The sequence below is a fragment of the Frankliniella occidentalis genome, unplaced genomic scaffold (assembly GCF_000697945.3).
Source record: "Frankliniella occidentalis isolate FOCC.00 unplaced genomic scaffold, Focc_3.1 Scaffold461, whole genome shotgun sequence".
Lineage (NCBI taxonomy): Eukaryota > Metazoa > Arthropoda > Insecta > Thysanoptera > Thripidae > Frankliniella > Frankliniella occidentalis.
The window spans coordinates 128,046-153,565 of record NW_026267579.1 but is presented as its reverse complement, the minus strand read 5'-3'; the positions used below and the strand labels follow the sequence as shown (position 1 = coordinate 153,565).

At 37.1% G+C, this 25,520-nt stretch overlaps 1 protein-coding gene across 3 annotated transcripts; it reads left to right on the top strand.

Moving 5' to 3' along the window:
* Positions 1 to 273: 273 nt before the first annotated feature.
* On the top strand, positions 274 to 25,509 carry LOC113205969 (prolow-density lipoprotein receptor-related protein 1). Of its 3 annotated transcripts, none has more exons than XM_052274897.1 (61): positions 274 to 531; positions 1,055 to 1,180; positions 1,455 to 1,586; positions 1,681 to 1,809; positions 1,887 to 2,000; positions 2,134 to 2,256; positions 2,341 to 3,457; positions 3,536 to 3,781; positions 3,870 to 4,083; positions 4,174 to 4,372; positions 4,462 to 4,761; positions 4,850 to 5,098; positions 5,179 to 5,312; positions 5,401 to 5,632; positions 5,718 to 5,873; positions 5,952 to 6,197; positions 6,278 to 6,683; positions 6,772 to 7,187; positions 7,345 to 7,476; positions 7,614 to 7,841; positions 7,929 to 8,375; positions 8,589 to 8,666; positions 9,098 to 9,337; positions 9,428 to 9,601; positions 9,724 to 9,858; positions 9,944 to 10,075; positions 10,185 to 10,208; positions 10,603 to 10,859; positions 10,934 to 11,082; positions 11,196 to 11,295; positions 11,438 to 11,582; positions 11,675 to 11,908; positions 12,001 to 12,175; positions 12,251 to 12,455; positions 12,525 to 12,714; positions 12,968 to 14,043; positions 14,164 to 14,479; positions 14,574 to 14,822; positions 14,904 to 15,106; positions 15,197 to 16,162; positions 16,245 to 16,397; positions 16,512 to 16,780; positions 16,856 to 16,957; positions 17,049 to 17,192; positions 17,272 to 17,475; positions 17,558 to 17,649; positions 17,727 to 18,014; positions 18,105 to 18,313; positions 18,393 to 18,571; positions 18,652 to 18,875; positions 18,969 to 19,160; positions 19,248 to 19,378; positions 19,482 to 19,694; positions 19,779 to 20,060; positions 20,168 to 20,273; positions 20,368 to 20,599; positions 20,741 to 20,980; positions 21,085 to 21,264; positions 21,609 to 21,726; positions 21,817 to 21,995; positions 22,070 to 25,509. In XM_052274897.1, the coding sequence occupies exons 1-60, from the start codon at positions 444 to 446 to the stop codon at positions 21,967 to 21,969; spliced, it is 14,193 nt and encodes a 4,730-aa protein (XP_052130857.1). In that variant the 5' UTR covers positions 274 to 443; the 3' UTR covers positions 21,970 to 21,995; positions 22,070 to 25,509. The 3 variants fall into 3 exon arrangements, with proteins under 3 accessions (XP_052130857.1, XP_026277599.1, XP_026277608.1); XM_026421814.2 differs by having other exon boundaries at positions 19,245 to 19,378; XM_026421823.2 differs by lacking the exon at positions 8,589 to 8,666 and having other exon boundaries at positions 275 to 531; positions 19,245 to 19,378.
* Positions 25,510 to 25,520: the final 11 nt, after the last annotated feature.

Below are 25,520 nucleotides of genomic sequence, written 5' to 3'. Positions count from 1 at the left end.
GGAAAGTGCTTTCATGAGAAAGAAGACCGCAAGCAGCCAATACGATTTAAACCAGTAATTGTAATAACTACACCCTCATTCCCTCATTAACGAAACAAAAAAATAATAATTTACAAACATTTTCTGATTTCTTTCTTGTTGCTTGTTGTTGTTCTCTCTACGTCCTTTGATAATAATTTGTGCTGCAACTCTTTTTGCTTTCGTTAATTAGCTCTGATGGCTGATGATTCAGCCGATTCGAATCTTTTTTTTTTAGTAATGTTGGCTCTACTTCCTTTCGCTAAGCGAGCGCTAGAAGCGCCACTAGCGGGCTGTTTGCTGCGATTTGTTGATTTGTTTAGGCTTATGCCTCTTTCACCAGCATTAATTCAATTAATTGAAGAATGACGACCAACAACATTGTTTTATGAACACCTTTTTGGGTGGGATAGCTGACTGGTAAAATGATACTGAGACTTCTTTGGGTCAGTTGTTTATTTGCATTCATAGAACAAATATGTTCTCAAGAGACACAAGATGGGCCGACAAAGGGTAAGAAGATTTACTTTATTTGCGTAACTTCTATACCTAATAACAACATTGCATGCCAGCATTCTCTCTATATTTCGTATTTTGTATCGATTATCAAATTTATTTTCCTGTACGTAGGACGCAATATTCATCCAACTCGGTATGTTCAACATTAGGTTATATTAGCACAACAATAAACATGTTTACCTCCAAAAGCGTCACTTTTCGTTGTTAATAGAAGTATCTTCTCGTTATTATTAAATTTGTTATAAATATTTTATCATAGTATCAGTTTTGTTTGCTTGTGAGATGTAATTTTCATTCATCTCTTGCAAGTACCTTTCCCTGTGTGTATGCCTGCATTATTTCTTGTACTAATAATGACTGATAAGATTGGAGAAAATGCCATTTTCAGTTCAAAGTTTTAACCTTCCTCTGGACTTTTCCAATTGAGATGTGTTGGATCTAATGCTAATGTTGTAACTCATGCACACCATCAAGTTGTTATATTAAATTAAATTGTTAATGATGCTTTTATTTACAGCCGCTTTACAAGGAAACTGCACTCAGGAGCAGTTTCAGTGCGGAGATGGAAGATGTATCCCACTCAGGTTAAAATGCAACGGAAAACCTGACTGTTTTGATGGTTCTGATGAGCCTAATGACTGCCGTAAGTTTTTTTGTGTGTGGTCTTGTTTGGTTTTGATATTCCCAACTAAAGAAAACATTCACTGCCTGGCTGACTTTTGCAAAAAAAAAAGAAAAGCCAAGAAAAGAAAACAGTTTTTGCTCTTTCTCACTCACTCTTTCTCTCTTATGTATTTTTTTTTTAAATTATTATAGTGTCTATGGTTTACTCTGTCAATCTAAACACTGCTCTTTCAATGCATTGTTCTGAATATAATTTGATCTCTCAATATTAAAGTAATTTTTTTTCTTTGCAGCTCCTGTTAAATGCCGCCCCCTTCAGTTCATGTGCACTGGAACTAAAAAATGCATCCCACAAGGATGGACATGTGATGGAGAGCCGGATTGCGATGGAAGTGACATCTCAGATGAAGATCCTTTAAATACCTGTAATATATTACTAACAGCTATTTTAGTTTTCTGTCTTATCATCCTTCAATCAATTAAAATTCTTACTAAATCTCCCCATATGTTCATTTTCAGGCCTACCAGAAAATAACTGTCCTGCCAACTTTTTTAGGTGTGGATCAACAGACATTTGCAAGGAGGTGAAATATATGTGTAATGATATTTCTGATTGTCCAAATGGCGAAGACGAAGGAGAATTTTGCAGTCAGTACTTAGATATATTTCTCTGTCTTTATTTTCTCTTCTGATTATAGTGTTTGTAATACTTTTTCCTCTTCCAGAAAACACAACAATGTGCTCCAATATTCAATGTGAGCATAAGTGCAAACCAAGTCCTCATGGCCCATTGTGTTACTGTGGTGATGGGAAACAGGCTGCTGGCATCACCTGTGTGGGTGAGTGATCCTCACTGTTATATTTGGTCACAAAGTTTCACTTTGCCTGCGCATTTTTGTTTTACCATTATACTTATCCTGTACTCAAAATAAATCAATTGCCTCCTTTTTTTTCATCTCTTCTTTTCTTCAGATTTTGATGAATGTGAACAAGATGGGGCCTGTGACCAACTTTGTAAAAATAAAGTTGGCTCTTTTGAATGCAGCTGTGTTCCTGGTTACAAAAAAGTTAATAACTCTTGCCTTGCTATAAATAGTAAGTGGAACTGAGTCACAAATTTAATAGCTTGTGACTTTCTACATTTTAATGATTTCTGTCATTTTATTTTCCTCATTTCAGCACCAGAATCTGAACCACCAAGTCTTCTGCTCACTTCTGCCGATGATATTCGTCACTTGCATCTCAATGGGTCTGTTTGGCCTAACAGTCATTTTATCACACACCATCAAACTCAAGCTCTTACTTTCGATCATCGTAACCAAACAATGTGTTTTATAAAAGATTATAAACGCCTTCAATGTGCAAATATTGATCATCTGGACAAGCCATGGGATATGCCTAATCCTACAATGTACTCCTATGAGACAGTTACTCAGTTAGCATTGGACTGGGTTTCTGGAAATTGGTACTTTTTGGATGACACTCATGAAGTCATATTCTTATGTAACGGAACCTTACAAGTTTGTACTATAATAGTAGATGTGAATATTGGTAAACCAAGAGGGATCGCTCTTGATCCGACTAAGGGATATATGTTCTTTACCAAATGGGGCACAGCCCAACCAAGTCTAGAACGAGCCAAAATGGATGGAACTGAAAGAATAACATTGGTTGACAGGCGAATTGTCTATCCCTATGGTGTGAGTGTTGACTTCCCCAATCAGCATGTCTACTGGGTGGATACATTTTTAGACTGTGTGGAGCGTGTTGATTATGAAGGAAATAACAGGAAAATGTTAAAAAGAGGTCCACCAGTTCAAAATTTGTTTGATATTGCAATTTTTGAAAATTTCTTGTATTTGACAAGCTGGCGAAGTTACAGTGTCATAAAACTTAACAAATTTAATGGAGAGTACAGTATAATCAGCAACACTAGTCGTCCATTTTCCATTAATGTTTATCACCGTCAAAGGCAGCCAGATGTTCCTCATGCATGCAAGGATAACAATGGAGGTTGTCAACATATATGTATATCTGCTTGGAAGAAAAGCACTGGACAGATTCAGTGTTTGTGTCAACCTGGGTTCAGGCTAGGAACAGATGGAAAGTCATGCTCAGTTGCCAATCAGACAAAGTTTTTGATTTATGGAGCTGGCCGTCCTGGCATGATAAAGGGAATACAATTGAAGCCAAACGTTAAGAATGTGGAAGTTACATACCCTATTTTGGATGTTAATAGATCCAAAGCTCTTGACTATGATGTGAAGTCTCAATATATATATTTTACACATGCCACGTAAGTAATCAAACTTTGTAAATTAAATTTGGCAAGTTATGGATTTTATTAATTAAATCTTTTTGAATCTTCCCGCAGACCCAATAACAGCTATGCCATTATGCGACGGAAAGTATCTGGTGGAAAGAAGGAAGTGCTTATAGACGAAGGAATTGACAACTGCGAAGGTCTTGCAGTAGATTGGTTGAGTGGTAATATTTACTGGAGTGATGAAAGTCGACTGTCAATCAGTGTAGCAAGAATTGCTGATCCATCTCAGAGAAAAATACTAGTTCATGGTCAAATGCATCATCCTCGTGCAATAGTTTTAGATCCAAAAGCTGGGTAAGTGTTGGAAGTAAATCAAAAGAAAGCTTGGTTTAATCTATTTCAAATTTAATGCTCTCAGTTGAAAATATCTGTCTGTTTATAGGTATATGTATTGGTCTGACTGGGCTACTGTTCTAACCCAGAAAGGGAAAATTGAGAGAGCGGGGATGGATGGTAAAAACCGAGAACCTATTGTTATTAACAATGTGCATTGGCCAAATGGACTTAGTATAGACTACCATGGGAAGTGGCTGTATTGGTGTGATGCTTACATTGATAGAATTGAGCGCATTCGAACCAACGGAAAAGATCGACAGGTAGAATTTAACCCATACAACTCTTTTTTCTAGCTTTCTACTAAAATATTTGTTGTTAGGTTGACCCTTAAATAATACTGTTTGTTACAGCTCATATTTGATAAAGCTCCTATGGAACATCCTTATGGTCTAGCTCACAGCGACAATTTTCTTTATTGGACTGAGTTTTCAAATGGCACAGTTCAACGTTTAGACATTTCTAATATTGATCAACCAAAAGTTAGTACATTAAGTGTGGAAAATGATCCACTCTATGAATTGCGTGTTTTTGACAACAACACCCAAGAAGGTAAGAGTCATGGAAAGCCACATATCATTGTTTCTAATCTTTAACGTTAAAATGTATTTCTAACATTTATTTAAAATTTCTCTAATTAGGTGTTAATGAGTGTGCAGCTAACAATAACGGCTGCGAACACCTTTGTCTCATTACCCCTCAGGGAGTGACTTGTGCTTGTCGAGATGGTTTTGATTTGAAAGGGTCTAAATGTGTTCAGAATATGAACTACACAGCTCCTTTTCACTGTTTGTCTCGTCAATTTATGTGTGCCAATAACCGTACCTGCATTGATCGGCATTTGGTTTGTGACTCAAGTGAAGATTGTCCGGATGGTTCTGATGAAGATACCAGTCCTGGGGGAATTTGTGGAGAAGTAACAGTTTCTCCTCCTACTAAGGGTTTGTTTCTGTTTTCCTGTGCTGAGAGCTCTTAAATCTCTTTTTAAAGCTCTAATACTAGTGCTAATTTAAGCTATCAATTCTGCAGATGAACACAACTGTGGGAATCTTTTTAAATGTGATGGTAATACCTGCATCAGAAAGACTTGGGTTTGTGATGGAGATAGAGATTGTCAAGACGGCACTGATGAAGATGTAACCAAATGTGGACCGAAGTCTTGTCAGCCAAATCAATTTACCTGCAAAATATCTGGACGCTGCATACCAATGACATGGACTTGTGACACTGAGTTTGACTGTGGAGAAAATGACCCATCTGATGAACATAGCGAGTGCCGTGAGTAATTTGGTTCATAATTTTAAAATTTGCTTACATACTTCCTAGGCATTTGAAGTAATTTGTTTTTGTTTCATTAGAATGTCATCCATCTCAATTCACATGTACCAACAAAAAGTGCATTCCTTTTGATTATTATTGTGATGGAGATGATGATTGTCAGGACAATAGTGATGAAATTGACTGCCCACAATCATGCAATAATTCAACTATGGTAATTTATGTGATCCTCCATAAAACTTGTTTTCCTATCTTGTCAATGTTCAGAAACTAAGCAAAATTCCCTCTTTTTTTTCCTACAGTTGTACTGTGCTGTCAACAAAGAGTGTTACCCTTTGAGTTTCAAATGTGATGGTACTAATGATTGCAGTGATGGTAGTGATGAAGTCAATTGCCCTACTCAGCATCCTCCAAGCCATACTTCGCACTGTGAACTCCATGAATTTGCTTGTAATGATAGCTTTTGCATACCTAAAAAGCTAGAGTGTGATGGGCAAAGTGATTGCTTAGATGGATCTGATGAATGGTCTTGTGGTAAGAAACTGATTACACTACATACCCAGCTGTCTCACTTGTAAATTTCCCTTTTCTGATTCATTATCTTATTTTATAAATGCAGCAAATAAATCACACAGACATCATTCCCATAATGGCTCTCTTGAGTGTGAATTTCCCTCAAAGCTTTGTGACAATCTTACTAAATGCATTCAAGTCAGTGAGTTTTGTGATGGAGAAGTCAATTGTGATGATCACTCCGATGAAGGTGGTGACTGTGGTGAGTAAAGTTAAGTTCCATCTACATCATTGGCTTGTTTAAAACATGATTTATAACTGGTCTTTACAATACTTTCAGATCTTAATTTATGTGGCTCAAGTTTAGAATGTTCGCACCTTTGTCAAAACACTCCTAAGGGTATAATGTGCTACTGTCCTCCAACACTCCACCTGCAGCCTGATCAAGTTACATGCAGTGCCTCTCATCCATGTGAAACTTGGGGTGTCTGTGCACATACTTGTGAGGCTGTAAAATCTAAACACAAATGCAAATGCAACACTGGATATACTTTGCAATCTGATTTGTATTCTTGTAAAAGCAATGGTATGTATAAATGATAAAACTTTATCAATATTTTAAATTTTCTTTTAACTGACTAACTTTTTAAAATTTTCTGCTTGTAGATAAAGCCACCCCTTATGTCATATTTAGCAATCGCCATGAGCTTCGAGGAGTTGATTTACATTCTCATAGCTCTAAAGCTCTCATTTCAAGTCTCAAAAACACTATCGCTTTAGACTTTTATCATGCCAAAAAAGAGGACAAAATTTTCTGGACTGATGTCATTGACGATAAAATTTATTGTGGCACACTGGTGGGTGGTTCTTTAACTAACATTGAAGTTGTAGTTCAAACTGGCCTTTCAACCGCAGAAGGCTTAGCAGTTGATTGGATTGGTGAGAACTTGTATTGGGTTGAAAGTAATTTGGACCAAATTGAAGTTGCAAAACTGAATGGTAGTTTTCGACGCACTCTTGTTGCTGGTGAAATGGAATCACCAAGAGCAATTGCCTTGGACCCTCGATTTGGGTGAGTTATCTATATTTAATTCACTTTTCTTTTTTTAATAAAAAATGAGTTCACTATTGTTTCTTAAACATAAAACAAACTATTGCAGGCTCTTATTCTGGACTGATTGGGATGCTAATAATCCTCGCATCGAGAGGTGCAGCATGAGCGGGGACTTTCGCACAATAGTTGTTGCTGTTGATCAAATTGCTGATGGAGCTTGGCCCAACGGTCTTACTTTAGACTACCAACTTCAGCGAATTTATTGGATTGATGCACGCTCTGATTCAATACATACAGCAACCTATGATGGCCATGATATCCGCACAGTCATAAGGAATCATGAAACGTTATCTCACCCTTTTGCCATAGCTTTATTTGATAATTATGTTTACTGGACAGATTGGAGAACAAATTCTGTTAACCGTGCAAATAAGTGGAATGGTACGGATTTAACAGTGATTCAAAGAACTCTCACACAACCATTTGACATCCAGATACTGCATCCTAGTAGACAGCCAAAAGGTATCTATTATTTTACTTTGGTAACTCTACACCTATAATCTTAGAAGTTACTTTCAAGTTTCAAAATTTAACTTTACGACTGCCATTATTTGATAATCACAACTTTATGTGCATATCTGTAGCTCTCTTTTTTTTCTTGTTATTTTCCTAATTTTAGGAGACTTTCAGAATCCATGCGGTCTTAACAATGGCAATTGTTCTCACCTTTGTTTGATAAGTGTTAACAACACTTATAAGTGTGATTGCCCCCATGTCATGAGGTTGGATAAGGACAACCATACTTGTGTTGGTAAGCTGCTAATATGATTCCTTTTGTAGAAATTTTGTAGCTTATTCTTATAGTTCAAATTTTAATTTAAACTATCTATTGCATGATTTACCTGAAAGTTGTGATGTCTGTCCTTGTTTGTTTTGCAAATGTTGCAGTGAATGAACAGGTTCTTTTATTCTCTCGGGCAAATGAAATTCGTGGTGTGGATTTAAAAATGCCATATTTCCATACAATTCCAACCATAAGTCTTCCTCAAGTACTGTCACCGTCTCAACTGGATTTTGTGGCAAGCAACAAAAAAATTTACTGGACAGATGTGCAAGTCAATGAAGTTAAACGAACAGGACTCACTGGTGGTGGTGCGGAAAGCATAATTGACACTGGTAAGAATATTGTTGACTCTAGATGAGCATTGGTTAATTCCGTCCACCAGTCTCAGAATTGTAGAAGTTAACATGGGTGCTTTACAGGTATTGATTCTCCAACTGGATTTGCTATTGACTGGATTTCGAGAAATATGTATGTAACATCCACAGGACCCTCTTACAATCAAATATTAGTTTGTAATTTGGAGGGTGAATACATAATTACTGGCATCATAAAAATTCCCAACAAAATATTTGACAACGAAACAGTTCCACTATCTCAAAATTCAACTACTCAGCCCTCCCCAACAATGAGTTCTTTATCTCATGCTGAGTTTTCGGAGCATCATGACAGTGGAGATTCAGATGGAAGTGTTGGGAAATCTGAGCCCTCTCAAATCAAGTCTCTAGCTCTGGACCCAACTAGGGGTAAATTGTACTTCAGTCACGTCCGGGGCACAAGCTACATCATTGAAGAAGCTAACATGGATGGCAGTGAGCAGCATGTTTTAGTTTCCAAAGTAGAAGATATTGCAAGTGTTGCACCAAGAAGTGAGTATACTACAATCTTATTCTCATTATTTCTATTAACAGAGCTATAAAATAAGGTCTTTTTAAATATGTTAAAAAATAAGAAAAAGAAAAAAACATTAAGTAACATCTCAAAATTTAATCCTATTGTGCATTGACAAGCCATGTTTAACACTTTAAGTGGTGAACATCTATCTATCTTAGAAAAACCTTGTGAATATGTACTTGCTTTAGGGAAAAAGGTGAGAGGAAGGAATGTGCCGCTGATAATGAGCCAAGAAAGCGTGATGGAACAATTGAACAGTTGGATTTGTAAGCAGACTAGTATATATGCATGGTTGGCACGTTTTTTTTTCATTTTGGGCTGTGTAGGATGAGCTATGAGCTTGATGTATGAAGTGGCCCGATATTGTGCTGTGCCAGTTATGAAAGGCTTTTTCAATATTCATCTTATGTATTATGCTTTATCAATAAGCATTTTGGAGCTTATTCAACCTGTGTGTTACTGGAGGGGGCACAAGAATGTGTGCTCTAAGTTAACACTAGTAAAGCTACTCATTCCAACTACAAAATTGTGAGCGCCATTTGTCATGCCTGTGATTAGGTTGCACACTTTCCTATGCCTCTTTCAGCATTTTTTTTTTTTCATGTACCTATCTCTATCCTTTTTAAGTGCTTTCTAATATTATTTCTGTGAGCAAGTTTTTTCTTGCTATTATTAATTTAAATTTTGAATTTTGAAGGTTTGACAATGGATTTGGATGATTGGCGCCTATATTGGGTGAATGGGTGGAGCAAAAATATTCAGTATTATGATTTCCACTCAAAGCAAACTTATGATGTTTCTCTGAGGCAAGATGCTCATCCTACAGCCGCCGTTGTATATCAGGGTAATTTGTATTATGCTGATCTGCATGATATGGCCATTCACATGGCTAATAAGACCACTGGTTTGAATGATACCATTCTTCGTGCTAACACAAGTAAGAAATTCAAAAAATATCTAACTTTCTACTAATTTGTATTTTATTTCTGGAATCTAATCTAGTCTTTGTTTCTTCATTTCATTTCAGTTCAAGTCATGTCCCTCCGTATCTACGATCCTGAAATTCAGATAGGCACTAATGCCTGTAAATTTAACAAGGGTAATTGCTCCCACCTTTGCTTACCAATCTCAATGACTGAAAGGGTTTGTCGTTGTGGGAGTGGTTACCATGTTGATCCAAGTGACTCTACAAAATGTATAGGTAAGACCATTATAGTCAAATCAAATCTAGTTATTACCATAATCAATCTCTCTTTAAAGAAAATAAAATTATGACTCAATTGTGTTTTTCGTATCTAATTAATCTATCTTATGACCCTTCAGGAATTGAAGCATTCCTACTTTATTCCATAAACTGGGAGATCAAAGGCATTCCTCTCACATTGGGTGACAATTCAACTCAAGTTCTTGGTCCTATTTCTCGGGTATCGATGGCTGCCAGTGTAGATTTCCATGCAGGTAAGATTAAAGTCATTGATATCATAAAGAAGTTTTCCTGTAAACATCATGTAGTTACATGTGTTTTCCCCTCTCTAAATTTTAGATTCTGAGTATATATACTGGGCTGACAGTGATCATGGGTCAGTAACACGTATACGCCGTGATGGAACTGGACGTAAAGTAGTAATAGAACATTTTGAATCCATGGAACTTATACCTGTTGACTGGTTAACTGGTAAGACTACAAGTTTTCATCAATTGAAAATATCTGTTACTAATGTTTCCTAACAAATTTTGTACTGACTTTTCTTATCTCTTCTAATTTTTAATTTCCCAATTATTAGGTTTGGCTGTAGATTGGATAGCAGGTGAGTCTTTGACACTTCATGGTGCACATTTGAAGTTTTTGTGGTTATGGCTTCAACATAACTTACATGCCTTGCACTAGTTGTTATACCGTACTGTATCTGGATAAACAGTGGATCCCGCTCTCGTGCCTTGTGTCTGGGCTATGACACAGCAGTGTGGGGGTCTGCCTACTCGCTCCATCCTTAAGGCGCCACAGCTCCTCTGTAAATCAAATCCTCAACACTGCTGTTTCGTAGTCCTGACTACAGGACAGGGTTTTAAAAAGTGATAAATAAGACCGCCCCTACGCTCTTATGCGGCACGGTACTACCACGAAAAGTGCACACACACACACACACACCTGACTAGTGAGAGAAACTAACAAACATACTTACTTACTGCTTTTTTCACCAGGCAACTTGTATTGGACTGATCCAAAGGTGCATGTCATTGAAATGTCTCGCCTCGATGGATCATTCCGTTATGTCGTTGTGACTGGAGGCTTGGATAAACCAACCTCAGTTGTTGTGGATCCAGTCCAGGGACTTTTGTTTTGGAGCGACGCCGGTAAACAGCCGCGCATAGAACGGGCTGGGCTCGATGGTTCAAACAGAAAAGTACTTGTGAATTCTGGTGTAACTGCCATCAATGACATTACCTTGGATTTCCAGGTTAGCATACATGCTCTATCAAACAGTCTGAATTTACATTTGCGTCTATTCATATTCATCATGGTACTTTACAGCATCACAAGTTGTATTGGTGTGACTCAAGCACGCACAAAATTGAAAGGGTTAATTATGATGGTAGTCACCGTGAGGTCCTTTTGGAACGTTCAGTTGACACCCCTATGGGCCTGACAGTCTTCAATAATACCTTGTTCTGGATTGATACGTGAGTTCTGTCACTATGTACTTTGTAGTATTTTGTGTATGTTCTTAATGTTACATTAAGAAGTTTGGATTGTTAGAATTTGCAGGGCTTATAGGCACTTTCTTTTTTTTCAGAACTCATGAAAGAGGGAGTATACTTTCAGCCCCACTATCAAACGTTTCAAATTTTTCAATCATGTTGAAGGACATTGGAGACTCTCTCAAGGATATTCAGGTAGTTCTTAATAATTTACCGTTTTATCCAGGGATAAACCTTTCAAAACAAATAATACAACGGCCCTCTGAATTGTGCTTGTTGTGTTTATGTAAAAACTTATTTTGTGTTTTGAATTATTTGTTTCTTAAATATCATGCAGGTCTTCACAAAGTTAAAGCAAAAGGGCACAAACCCTTGTGCAAACAACAATGGAGGGTGTGCTGAACTTTGTTTGTTTAATGGAACACATCCGGTTTGTGCTTGTGCTCATGGCAAAGTTTCAATTGATGGCCATTCTTGTGAAGGTAGGAAGGAATGACATGAAAGGAGAGCTTTTCAATGCTATTTTGAACTCTGTGTGCCTATAACCAATAAATGTGTCGATGATTTCATACAGATTATGACAGCTTCCTTCTCTTCTCTCGCGTTCTCCGCTTGGATAGTATTCACATGACAAATGAAAATGACTTGAATCCTCCTTTTCCAAGCATTCAGTCCAAGGAACACATGCGGAACAGCATTGCTCTTGCATATGATTACAAACGGAAACTTATCTTCTATTCAGATATTCAAAGAGGCAGTATCAATAGTGTTCACTTTAATGGGACTAACCACACCATCATCATTGAAAGCAAGTTTAAATGTGTTTTTATGTTTCATTACCTTTTTGATCTCTATTATTCTATTATTTAATTGATGTATTTGTGTCAATTTTTTAAACAGGACATGGAGCAGCAGAGGGTCTTGACTTTGATGCATCTACAAACACACTGTACTGGACTTGTAACAATGATTTGACTATAAACAAGATTAATCTGACTTCTAACACCTCTGAACCTATAGTTAAACTTAAGGAAAATGACAAACCTCGTGGTATAGCTGTGGACCCTTGTGCAGCGTAAGTTTTTATTTAATTAAGTTTAGTAAATGTTTCTAAATCCTTTAAAAAAATATATAATCTTCACTTGTTTAGCCGAGTTTACTGGACAAACTGGAACTCTAACAGTCCTTCAATTCAGCGAGCTTACACAAATGGTTTTGATGTTGAGACTATAATTTCAGCTGACATTAGGATGCCAAATGGTTTAGTTTTAGAACATAGTACTCAAAAATTGTACTGGTGTGATGCTCGTCTGGACAAAATTGAACGCACCGAGTATGATGGCAGCAACCGAGTTGTAAGTACATAGTTAATTTGGGGTTGATTTATTGGATTGAGTACACATTCCTAATCTCACATTCTTAAGGTTTTGGTTGCTGTTATTACCCATCATCCGTTTGATATTGCTGTGTATGGCAATTTCCTTTTCTGGACCGATTGGGTTCTCCATGCTGTTCTTCGTGTCAATAAATTTACTGGTGAAGATGTTGTTGTTCTTCGTAAAGACGTTCAACGACCTATGGCAATTATTGCTATTGCAAATGATACCAACGAATGTAAGTTGCCGTTTAACATTGGATGTATCTTTTGAAGTTGTGTTAATTTTGTTTTCAAGTAAGATATCACCCAGAAAGTACGTCCGTTGTTACGTACTCGTTCAGCCTATGCAAGCTCTCAAAGCGCCTCCTCTTGCCTGCAGTGCATGCGCGCACTGCGAGGTGGCCTACCTTGAGTCTCGCAACCGCCGTAATTTGCCAAATGAATTTTAGTTGTATTTCTTCTACAACTTGTGTTTCTATTGTTGCCTAGGTGCTGCAAATCCGTGCAATATCGTAAATGGTGGCTGTGCTCACAAGTGTAGATTGAACGTCAATGGAGGGGTTGTTTGCAGTTGTTTTCCTGGTTCTGCCCTCTTGCCTGATGGGAAACAATGCTCTAAAATTAATTGGAATTGTACATCCTCTTCATTCACTTGCTCCAATGGAAGGTGCATTCCATATCATTTGACGTGTGATGGTATTGACCAGTGTGGAGACAACTCAGATGAAGCACCACCATATTGTAGTCACAGAAAATGCAGAGTCGGTTATTTTACTTGCACAAATAAGCGATGTATCCCTATGAATCAAAATTGTAACAACAATAATGACTGTGGTGATGGAAGTGATGAAGTAAACTGTGCCTGCTCAGATAAGACTCATTTTAGATGTACTCATGGTGGCGTCTGTATCAATGCCTCATATGTATGTGATAGAAGTGCAGACTGTCCTGACGCAAGCGATGAAATGAATTGTCCCAAACCAAATTGCACTGAGCTCCCTGGTCTGATAAATTGCAACACTACAACAGCTTGTATTAATCCGTCATGGATATGTGACTCAGAAAATGATTGTTGGGATAATTCTGATGAGAAAGATTGCCCAACACATGGTCCTTCTACACCTGATCCATGTCCAAGCCCTCAATTTCTTTGTAAAAGTGGGCGATGTATTCAGAGCTCTTGGCGTTGTGATGGTGATGATGATTGTGGTGATGGTAGCTCAAGTGAAGCAAGTTCAGATGAGGCTGACTGCAAAAGTCAATGTCGTAATGATCAGTACGAGTGTGACAATAAGGAGTGCATACCTCATTCGTGGCAATGTGATGGGACTCCAGACTGCCCAGATGGATCTGATGAAGATGCAAAGTGCAGTACCAAGCCCTGTTCCATATCATCATTTAAATGTAACAGCACTGTCAAATGTATCCCTTTAACTTGGGTTTGTGATGGAGAGGATGATTGTGGGGATTCATCAGATGAAAGATTAAGTGAACATTGTCTAAGCAGTGCACAAACATGTGCAGATACTCACTTTCAGTGCGCCAACAACAAGTGTATTCCTCAAGTGAGTATTTTTTTCCTATTTCCAAGTCTTCCAATTTACGTAATATAGTATCTATAGGCTACACACACAGTCATAATTTCTATCTGCCTAAATGTAATCTAAAGCAATCATTTTATTTAGGAATACTATTGTGATGGGCAAGATGATTGTGGTGATTTAAGTGATGAGCCCAAGTTGTGTGGCTTACAAGGCTGCAGAGATAATGAATTTGCTTGTCGCAATGGAATGAAATGTGTGTTAGCTGCATTGACATGTAATGGTGTTGATGATTGTGGAGATAATTCCGATGAAGAAGAAACATCGTGTCATAATGGAACAAGTAGATTGTGTGAAGGTCCACAAGTGTTCCATTGTGCAAATGGGTTATGCGTCAATGAAACTCTCCTTTGTAATGGACAAGATGATTGTGGAGATTTCAGTGATGAGCATCTTTGCAGTAAGTTGCTAGTTGTTATTTACTGAAGTCTAAACCCCAATGTTATTTTTAGTTTGAAGGTAGATTTATTGTCATGTTCTTTCTATCCCTCCAGATATTAATGAATGTGAGCGTGCTAACACTTGTGTTCATATTTGTGTGGATAAAAAGATTGGCTATGAATGCCAGTGCCATGCAGGTTATAAAGTAAGCCCAAAAGACCATAGATTGTGTCTTGATATTGACGAGTGTACAGAGTCTCCATGCAGTCATATATGTCGCAATACAATGGGATCATATGTGTGCTCCTGTAATAATGGGTACATCTTGCGACCTGATAAACACTCTTGCAAAGCTAATTCCAGTAAGTGTAAAATTACTTCTTGTTAGGTAGTTCCAAGCAGTTTTTACAAGAAACTTTATATCTTATCTTATTTTGCTTAAGGTTATGAGGCAAAGCTGCTCTTTTCCAATCGGTACTACATTCGAGAAATGGATTTAATGGGAAAAACAAGTCTGAGAGTTCACAATCTTACAAATGCTGTCGCTTTGGATTTTGATTGGTCAGAAAATTGTTTGTATTGGTCTGATGTGACTGCAAGTGGAAGTAGTATCAAAAGACAATGTGGAGGGAACACAACATTCCAGGTAAGTAATATTTTGTCTTTGTCAAACTACTTCAGTATACCTTTGTCCCTGAAGATATAAATGGAGATGTTCTTTTATCAATTCACACAGGTTCTCCACTCAGTTACTCTACAAAACCCAGATGGCTTAGCAGTTGACTGGGTTGGTGGGAACCTGTATTGGTGTGATAAAGGCTTAGACACCATTGAAGTATCCAAGCTGGATGGACGTTATCGCCATGTTTTGATAAACTCTGGGTTACAAGAACCACGAGCCATTACATTAGATCCTCATCAAGGTTACATGTACTGGACAGACTGGGGTGATCGACCATACATTGGAAAAGCTGGAATGGATGGATCCAGTCAGACCATACTTGTGAATGATTCTCTTGGGTGGCCTAATGCTTTGACCCTTTCCTATGAAACAAATGAATTATTTTGGGGAGATGCTCGTGAAGATTACATTGCTGTCTCAGACCTTGAGGGCAAAAACAGAAGAGTTGTAATGAGTCGGGCAAAGAATCCAAAGTTGATGTTGCATCACATATTCGCTCTCGCTGTATTTGAAGATTACTTGTATTGGACAGATTGGGAAACCAAGGCTGTTGAAAGATGCAATAAGTACAGTGGTCAGGATTGTAAGCACCTTACAACAATGGTACACCGTCCTATGGACATTCATGTCTATCACCCTTACCGCCAGTTACCAGTTGTTAAAAATCCGTGTGCTGATAATGGGGGATGTGCAACTCTTTGTCTTCTACGTCCACATGGGGAACACCGTTGTGCTTGTCCTGGGAATTTTGTTCTTGGCCCAGATAGTAAAAGCTGCATTGCTAATTGCACATCAGCTAACATTGTTTGTAAGAACACTTACAAATGCATTCCATTTTGGTGGAAGTGTGATGGCCAAGATGATTGTGGGGATGGTTCTGATGAACCACCAAATTGTCGTAAATTTGAATGCACACCTGGTCAATTCCAATGTGATAATAGGAAGTGCATTCACCCTTCTTATTTGTGCGACAGATCAGATGATTGTGGTGATCATTCTGATGAGGAAGGCTGTGATAAGGTATGTTTTTCACATTTAATCCTTATAGAGTCTATCTGATTTATTTTCATTAATTTTTCTCCTCTTTGATTGGTTTTGGCAGTATACATGTCTGAGCACCCAATTTAAATGCCTTGGCAATGGCACTGTATCTGACCATTGTATTGCGGGTTCGTTTCGTTGTAATGGAAAGCTGGATTGTCCGCATGGAGAAGATGAAAAAGACTGTCCCCCAAAGACATGTCCACCAGATCAGGTATGTTTCTTACGCATTGCACTGTGTTCGTTTACATATTCTTTATTTAAGTCAAATTCCATGACCAGCATTATATAATCCTATCTGTTCCTGATTATTTTTCATTTTCTTCAGTTTTCTTGTCGGTCTGATGGCAAGTGTATTCCTAATGTCTGGGTGTGTGATGGTGAAAAAGAGTGCCCTGATGGCTCAGATGAAAAGGGGTGTGAATCTCGAACATGTGCAGCAGATCAACTTAGATGTAGCACTGGAAGATGCATTCCCAAGTCATGGCAGTGTGATGGAGATAAAGATTGTCGTGATGGAGAAGATGAACCAGCTAATTGCTCTAATCCTGACTACCATGTCTGCGACCCCACTTATTTCAAATGCAAAAATAATAAGTAAGTAGAGTAATTTGTGGTTGTAATATTTTGTCTAGTCTGAGGACAAATTTTAATTACCTAATCTTACTACAGGTGCATACCAGGGCGCTGGAAATGTGATTATGACAATGACTGTGGCGACAATTCTGATGAGGTAGGATGCAAGCCTCGCGATTGCAGTGAATCCGAATTCCGGTAAGAATGACCTAATTTTGTATTTTTATCCTTCATAAAATGATTAATTAAAAGTGAGCTCTTCCAGTAAATTTTCTTTTTCCATTTGAAGGTGCGCTGATGGCCGTTGTATACCAGGTTATCAGAGATGTGATGGAGAATACAGTTGTGATGATCACAGTGATGAACATATGTGTAATCGCACATGTAATAGTAATGAGTTTCAATGCAAGGCTCCTCAATACTGCATATCAAGGTAGTGAAAAGTTATCTTGTTATGGTTTTTCTTTTAGCTTTTGAATCCGTCTTGAGTTTTTGTTTGTTTTGTTCTCAAGTGATTGGAAATGTGATGGAGATGTAGACTGCAGTGATGGATCTGATGAAGCTGACTGCACCAGTCAATGTTCAATGAATAAATTACACTGCAACAACAAACAATGTGTCATTGCTTCATGGGTTTGTGATGGTGATGATGACTGCGGTGATGGCACTGATGAAGCGAATTGCACTAACTTTGCCTGTGAACCAGGACGTCATCGGTAAAATCCACCTAGTTTTGTGATTTTTTATGGTAATTTATGTTGTACTAACAATTTCTGTCATTTTTGTGATGCTTTTAAGGTGTTTAAGAAACGGATCTGTTGTCTGCCTTCCTGGATTCAGTGTTTGTAATGGCATTGTCGACTGTGAAGATCATTCAGATGAAAGATTTTGTAAGTGAATCTGCCTTTTGCATCTAGTAAATGCAAGATTAAGTGTACTTCATTCTGATATATTTTTTTTCATTCAGGCCCCCACAGTTATCCAAGAGACTACGAATGCCGCTCAGACTATTTCTTATGCATTAACAAAAATTGTGTACCAAAAAGTGCAGTATGTAACGAAATAAATGATTGTGGGGACAATTCTGATGAATCAGATTGCTCTCCATCGCCTTGTAAGTTCGGAGCATGCTCTCAACTTTGTGTTGCCAAGAAACGTGGTAGCTATGCTTGTAACTGCCAATCTGGATACACACTTTCTTGTACTGATGGTAGCAAAGTGTGTGACAATAGTAACAAAACGTGTGTAGCAAAAGGTAAAAGTATTGTCTATTTTTATTTTGTTCAATAGATTTCAATTTCAAATTGATATCAACTATCTGTTTTCTATTCTCCATGGATTGTAGGTGGTCCTGCCCAGATTATTGTCGCAACTGATACAGGATTAAAGTTCATAGAGAAACCACACAGCGCTCCTGATCATTCTCAAGCTGCTAGCAAATCTGTTTCAGCAAACAAGATTGAATCTATTGATGCATTCTGGAATCCTCCTAAACATGTAATAGTATTTTCTGATCATCACTATCACAGCATAAAACAAGATAATCGCACCTTGGTAAGGCATTTTGTTTCTTCTATATTCTTAAATATGAGCAAAATGGGAAATACTAACTTTATCAATCACATTTCGTCAGGTTTCAAAATTAGATAATCCGAGAGGTGTTGCTCTTGATTGGGTACATAAACTGCTGTATTGGGTTGACTCTGCCACTCCTGCAGTTATGGTTGCGAATTTGGATGGAACTCGCCGTGTAACACTCGTTGAAACCAATCTGTATGAGCCTCATGATATAGTTGTTGACCCACAAGAAGGGTAAGTATATAATTATCTTTCGGTACTAGGGCAATAAATTTGACTGTGTTAATCAACAACCTTTCCTCTCACATTTTCAGCAAAATGTACTGGACAGATTGGGGTAAGAAAGCTCGTATTGAAGGTGCCCAGATGGATGGTAATTCTCGACACACTTTAGTATCTGACCATATGCTGTGGCCTACTGGCCTTGCATTAGACTACCAAGCCCGTCGCTTGTATTGGGTTGACGCCAAAAAGCTAACTGTTGAAGTTGTGGATCTTGATGGTAGACATAGAAAGACTATAATAAAGTTTTCTCAAGGTATGTATTTGTTGTCGATTTCAGATAAGTGTTAATAATAGGAAAGATTATGTAAGTAATTTTACCTAATTTTTTCTAAACAATTTCTTTTAGGTGTAAGACCTTACAAAATGGATTTGTTTGAAGACAAAATATTTATTAGTATGAGCACTCCAACGGCAGTTATGGTCAAACGGTATGACAAGTTTGGAAGATTTGACTTGAATGGAACAATTTTGTACCAAGGTGAACAGCAAAGGGCCCCTGATTTAGTGGTGTTGCAGGAAAATAAACATCCCCGACCATGTAAGGCTTGTGAAACATATCTCCTATCATCAAGTTTAAGGAAGTTTCTAGTGTCTATAATTTATTCATTTGTTTTATTTTCAGTAGTGAATTACTGCCAGAAGACTCCATGTCATCCAAGTGCACTCTGTGTTCCTCAGGGCAACCATCCTGGGTCTTCTAATAAAACCTGTTTATGTCCTGATGGCACCATCTCTACTGTATCAAGTACTATGATGGTAATGTTGCTATGGAAAATTATTTTAGAAATATAAATCATCACGGTATTTAAAATTCAAAAATTTTCTAAAAACTTATTTATTTAATAAACTTGTTTTGTAGGTGATATGCAATCCTAAACCAAGACCAGCAGAACGATGTGATTTGAATTGTATTATGGGGAAATGTCAAATTACTCCTGATGGTCCACGCTGCATTTGTGAACCTATGTACGGAGGAGAATATTGTAGTAAATATCTTTGCTCTGAGTATTGTCGTAACCAGGGCAGATGTGATGCAGTAGTGGATTCATTGTCTGGAAAACCAGTTCCCAAAGTAAGTTATTTATAGGTACTTGTATGTCTGATTGCATTCTTAGATTTCTCATTGCTTACTAATTTTTTGAATTTCTTTTATCAGTGTACTTGTCCTCCTGAATGGACAGGGGAGAGGTGTGAAACACCACTTGCTAACTGTGGGTGTGAGAATGGTGGTACATGTTTCTCTCCAGCACATGGAGTCGTCTACTGTGTTTGTCAGCCCCAATTCACAGGGTCTCGTTGTCAAGATTGCACTTCTTTGAAGTGTGGTCCAAATGGAATCTGTGCCCTGCAGGGTTCCGAGCCGAAGTGTCAATGCTCAAATGGATATACTGGGAAAAACTGTGAAATTTCAAAGTGTGTTGGATACTGTAAGGGAAATGTAAGTATGATTCTCTAGCTTTAGCATTGAAGGCACCCTTCAATTTTTCGTCTTGTTCAAATATCATGTGAGATTTCTTCAAGCAATCTAATCTAACCATGTTTCAGAATACGTGTCGCATGACAGCTGGTGGGCCAAAATGTATGTGTGCCCCTGGTTTTGCTGGAGAGAGGTGTGAGAAGGACAAATGTAAAGATTTTTGTAAAAATGGAGGTAGGAAACATAGCAAATCTTATATTCTTTATGGGAAAAATAATTGAATGTATTCTCCCCTTGAAGTTTTTCTAATGTTGATGTGTATCCTTAGGTAAATGTATCGCCGGAACTAAGAAGCAATATTGTCAATGTCCTTCTCGATATGCTGGTCCATTATGTGAAGTTGATTTGTGCAACTGTTCTTGTGAAAACAGAGGACAACATTGTCCTTGTGTTTTCCCTCCACCAGAAATTTGTCATTCAAATGTTGTACAGAAGTGTCGTCCTGGAATGTGTAAAAACGGAGGTGACTGTATTGAGAGTAGGGGCAGTCCAGTATGCAGGTATGCACACCATCCTCCCATTTCTTTTTACGAATTCAAAGCTATCTTATAGAAGTTTTTCTTTAAATCTCCATTACATTCCATAGTTTGTTTTTTTTGTTTTGTTCTGTTAATCTATAATGTTTCTTGATCTTAATGTAGATGCATTCCTGATTATAATGGACCTGAATGTGAGACATATCAAGGAAGCAATCATGCTTGTGTGAATTTCTGTCAAAATAGAGGAGCATGCCATCTTGATGGTACTGGAGATCCATCATGCTCTTGTCTTGATGGTTGGTTTGGAACACGCTGTGAAAAAACTTCCCACTGCAAGCCTGGTTATTGCTTGAATTCAGGTCACTGTCCTGATACTGATGAAGACCTTGAACCAACGTGCATGTAAGTTTTTGCCTTTAAAACTTATTGTAGTTTGGGAACATAGTGTAAAGCAAAATTAATGACACAGAAAAGTTAAATTATTATCTTTTTTCTCACTATCACAGATGCCCTGTTGATTATACTGGGAAACGGTGTCAAACAGCAGTAATTGGTAACTCTGCATCCGTGAATGGAAGTAATAGTGGAGGGACATCAGCTGCTGTGATAGTTTCAGTTACCATACTAATAATTTTGCTACTTGGAGTTGCAGCTGCTTATTATGTCACAAAGCGAATGCGTCGAGGGTATGTAATATATCTGTTACGGCGGATGTCGGACACGGACATTCGGCGGCGAAAGTCCGAATCGCTTGAGGTCACCGACGAATATCCGAATCTATCTAAAAGTTAATTGGACATTCCCCGGTCTGTCACTGGCGAAAGTCAAATTCGCCAAAGGTGCTAACCTGGATATCCGCCGGTGAATCTTGAACGAAAGAGTTAACTCTTCGTTCAAGGGTGAATGTTGACATTCTCCGCCGCCGGACATGCGCCGTAACATATTTTTCTTAGGATCGCGGAAGTAATAACTTTTCATTAGAGTGCACTGTATTTTCACTAAACTGTATTGTTTGCAAACATCTTTGCAGTGGAAAGTCATTTTTGCACCAGCGTATGACTGAAAATGTGGAAATTAGTAATCCCATGTATTTACGAGAGGATCTTGATGATGATGGAGACAATTTCACTCTTGACTCTGTTGTAAAGGTATGAATCTCTTATTGGTGCTCACCGAATAATACTGTCACCGTTCTCTTAAGTAATGAAATAATCTGAACTTCACTCTGCTTTCTTTAGGGCAATTTCTCCAATCCAATGTATGAGTCTATGTATAATTCTGGTGCCTCGACTGCAAGTGGTACCACAAGTGAAGAAAAGAAGGGGTTGCTTCGTGGTGATGATATTCCCTCTCAACCACACCCCCTCGCGGGTAGCAGAGAGGAATTGTGATCTAATTCCTATTATTAATTCAAAATGTATGTATTTTTATTTCTTTAAAAATCAAATCTCCAGTTATCCTGCATAACTAAGGTTCAAACTTTCTCCTCAGGTGCCCACACCTGATGATGGTGCTCAATTGGTTTGCTAGGCTGTAGAAGGGTTGTGATTATCTTGACCACCCTCGTTGGGTAAACATATTCTATACTACCTTAGCAAAGTATTTAACATCTTTAATTCCTATCAATTTAAAAGTTATAATTTCATATTCAGTATCAGATTAGTGACAATTTTTTAAAAGTCAGCAGCAATGATGCAGTTATATGAGTTTTGCTATTGTTGGTAGCAATTGAGATGTGTTAGGAACCCTTTTTATTTTTTTCATACGAATGAATATTTTATATTATGTCTAGGTCTATTAATCTTTTATAAGAATTTTACTTGAGGAGGATCTTGAAGGTGTTAGCAATATGTCAGAATCTATTAACTATGTATTTGTTTTGGAGAAATCTGTTGCCTTGAGGTGCTATTATACATGATATTATTAAATTGCTGGTTTAAACTCAGCGCACACTTTGTGATAACATGGCCTGTGTGGCACAAATGTGTTGCCAGCATTGAGGTGGATTTTGACGGGTGATAATGTCAATAGAATTATCATTTAAATCCTTTGCAAAAGGATATGTATAATTTTATATCTATTAGTGTTAAGTAATTAGTCATTATTATTATTATGTCATTATTATTCTGTGCCAATGTGAGTTAAGATATCTTTATCTTCAAACTAACTGACTGTTATCATCATTTCTGAGGATGATTGGAGGTGCATTTTACTGGTGTTTTGGTACAAACAGCTAGTATGGTACAATTCCATTTCATTGTTTTTATGATTTACATTTACCTGCCATTTTCATTTTTTCTGCGTAGATAATTTTTAAGTGGTGCTCTATTCCTTCATTTTGTTGTGCCAATCTTTTATCATATATCTTGTGAGTGACAAATTTGATGGTTTTAATGTACTTTTCAACCATTTCAACTTGCACATTTTTATATATCTGACGTCTTGCCAGTCAGTTGCCAACCGTGAAGCAATACATGAACAAAATGTTCTTAATCTTTATATTTTAAGAAATGGCAGCTAGGACAAGATAGATAATTAAAGGTCAATGTCTTTCTTTAAGGTTAGTGCTTATTTGTCTTCCGGTTAATTATCCACTTTCATGGCATTCCTCTAAATCATCCTATTCATTGATTGCATGTTTTTAACTGCCATCAGTAAAGCTCTCTTTTCATCTAAACTGATAGTTTTTAGCCCAAGCAATGAAGATGTGGATATTACTTTATGGTGGGGAACCTGTATCCATCCAGTTATGTAGGTAAGAGATTTTTAGTAAATTAAAAACATGTGTTTTTGTACTGTCCTGTTACTTTTTGTATGAGATCGAAGAAATTGGTTGTGTGTAAATAATTACTCATGCAAAGTTTAACGGTATTAGGACTCCATTATTGTGACTTTGTATTTTTACCGTCCGCTTTTTATTTTTACCCTGTTTTGTAGATTAGCAGGAAGACACCAAGTGCTTGATACCTTTTCAATTAAAATTTGATTAAAATATCAATTAAATTTCAAATAATATTGGTGAATCTAAAATTAGGCTCATGCTTCAAATGTCCTTTGTCTTTACAAAATCCATCCATTTTCAAAAACCGTCCTTCATCTCATATTTTTGACAACAACGATGACCAGTAATAAATCATGTTAAGAGCTAAATTTGGAAACAGCTAGCAATATCTTTTCTCATTAATGTGTGTGAGAGTGAAAATGTCCAATTGTTGTGGATGGTTAATGTATTTCTATCCTGTTATTATTTCTTGTTTTTTTCCCTCTTTGAAGCTTGATTTTAGTCAATATTTATGATGAACTAATTGCGTTGTGAATTGGCCAGTCTTTGTTAGAAACTTATATGTGATGATCAATTTAGTCTCTGTGAAGCCAGTGAAGCTGAAGCCACCTCGTTATTTGTTTTGAGTAAACTGATTGGCGGAATGAGAATGGAAGACAGCTTCAAGCTTGTTGCAGACAATCAGATTACTCCCAAAAAATGACAGCATGGCTTCAGCTTTACTGGCTTCACCAAGATTTAATTGATCATCAGGCAACTCCAGGTTGATTAAATCAACATGTACAGATGTGTTGTAGTAGGCCCAATGTTGTTTGGTTGATGATCAGGCCTTCCCATCACCTATATTGAATGTTTCCCACGCGCGCTTTTCATACATTCCATGTTAATGTGTTTTCTTTACCTTAGATATTATTTTTATTACAAAGTAATGTATTCAATACATCACTTAATTTTCCTACTATACAGTTTCACTGTTATGAACACTAGTTCAATTTTCTAAACATAATTTTGATTGGTTTTTAAATTCTGATTATTTATTGTTTCTTTTTGAAATGTAATAATCTTTCACCATTGGGAATGAAGTATTACATTAACAGTGTATCTATCTATAGATGCCTTGAACTGTGTGGCGCTATGATTTGCAACTCAACCATGTTTATGTATGATTCTGGTTGTGCTGGATATATTCATATGTATGTCTTCTGAAAATGAGTGGTTGCATCAAACTAGTCAGTCTTTACTTGCCCTCTTGTAAAAAATTTGTCCTTACTTGTTAAGTTATTTTAACATTTAGTTCAAGTGTTGCAAAGAATTTTCATTTTGCATCATTTTCTCTTTCTATTTCTCTTTCATTATTATTGGCAACAGACAAAAGAACTTCCTCTCTTATTCATTTTAACTATCCTTCATGCGCAACTCCTAAGCTATGTTTCAACCCATAAAAACCTTATCAGGTTTCATGTGAAACTAATTTTATAAATATGTTTGTTTCACTGGTTTAGTGATTTGCTGTTAAATTTTAGATTAGGTGAAAACTAGTGCAATGTGGTCAAAAATCAAGTTATTTTCTGTTGCATGCCCTTCAGCACTTAAGCCTAATTGATGGATTGTCTTGTTGACTTTTTATTTCATCTAAAATTTTGTCATGTTCATTTTTTTGAAGATTTCTGTTTGTTGTGTTGCTGTGCCTAAGAGATCCTATCGCCAAACTGGCAGAGAAAACATAGCTTACTATATTCTGTATGGTGTGATGGCCAAGTTTTTTTTATGCATGTTGGTGTTTATCAAAAGTAAGGGGCAAAGTTTGATGCTTCTCAAGATATAATTACACCAGTTATTAAAAGTGGAAATAAGATGGTTACCATAGAGGTAATCCTTTTAAGTAGTACAGAGTATACTTAAGTGTACTAATGCATGTTAGTTTTTGAAGCATGTTTGAAACATGACACATACTCATTATTTATGCTATCTTACTGTTCTTCTGTGGTTGTGCCTAAAAATATTTTTCTATCGAAGCCACAGGGGAAAGCATGCAATGGCTTATGATCATTTTGACCACAGTTGTGTAATAAGCACTATGAGTATTTTGTGTATCATAGCAGGACATAATCTTTGCCTTTGTTCATAAAAACTAAATGTGACTCGTCAACCTTTTTTTAT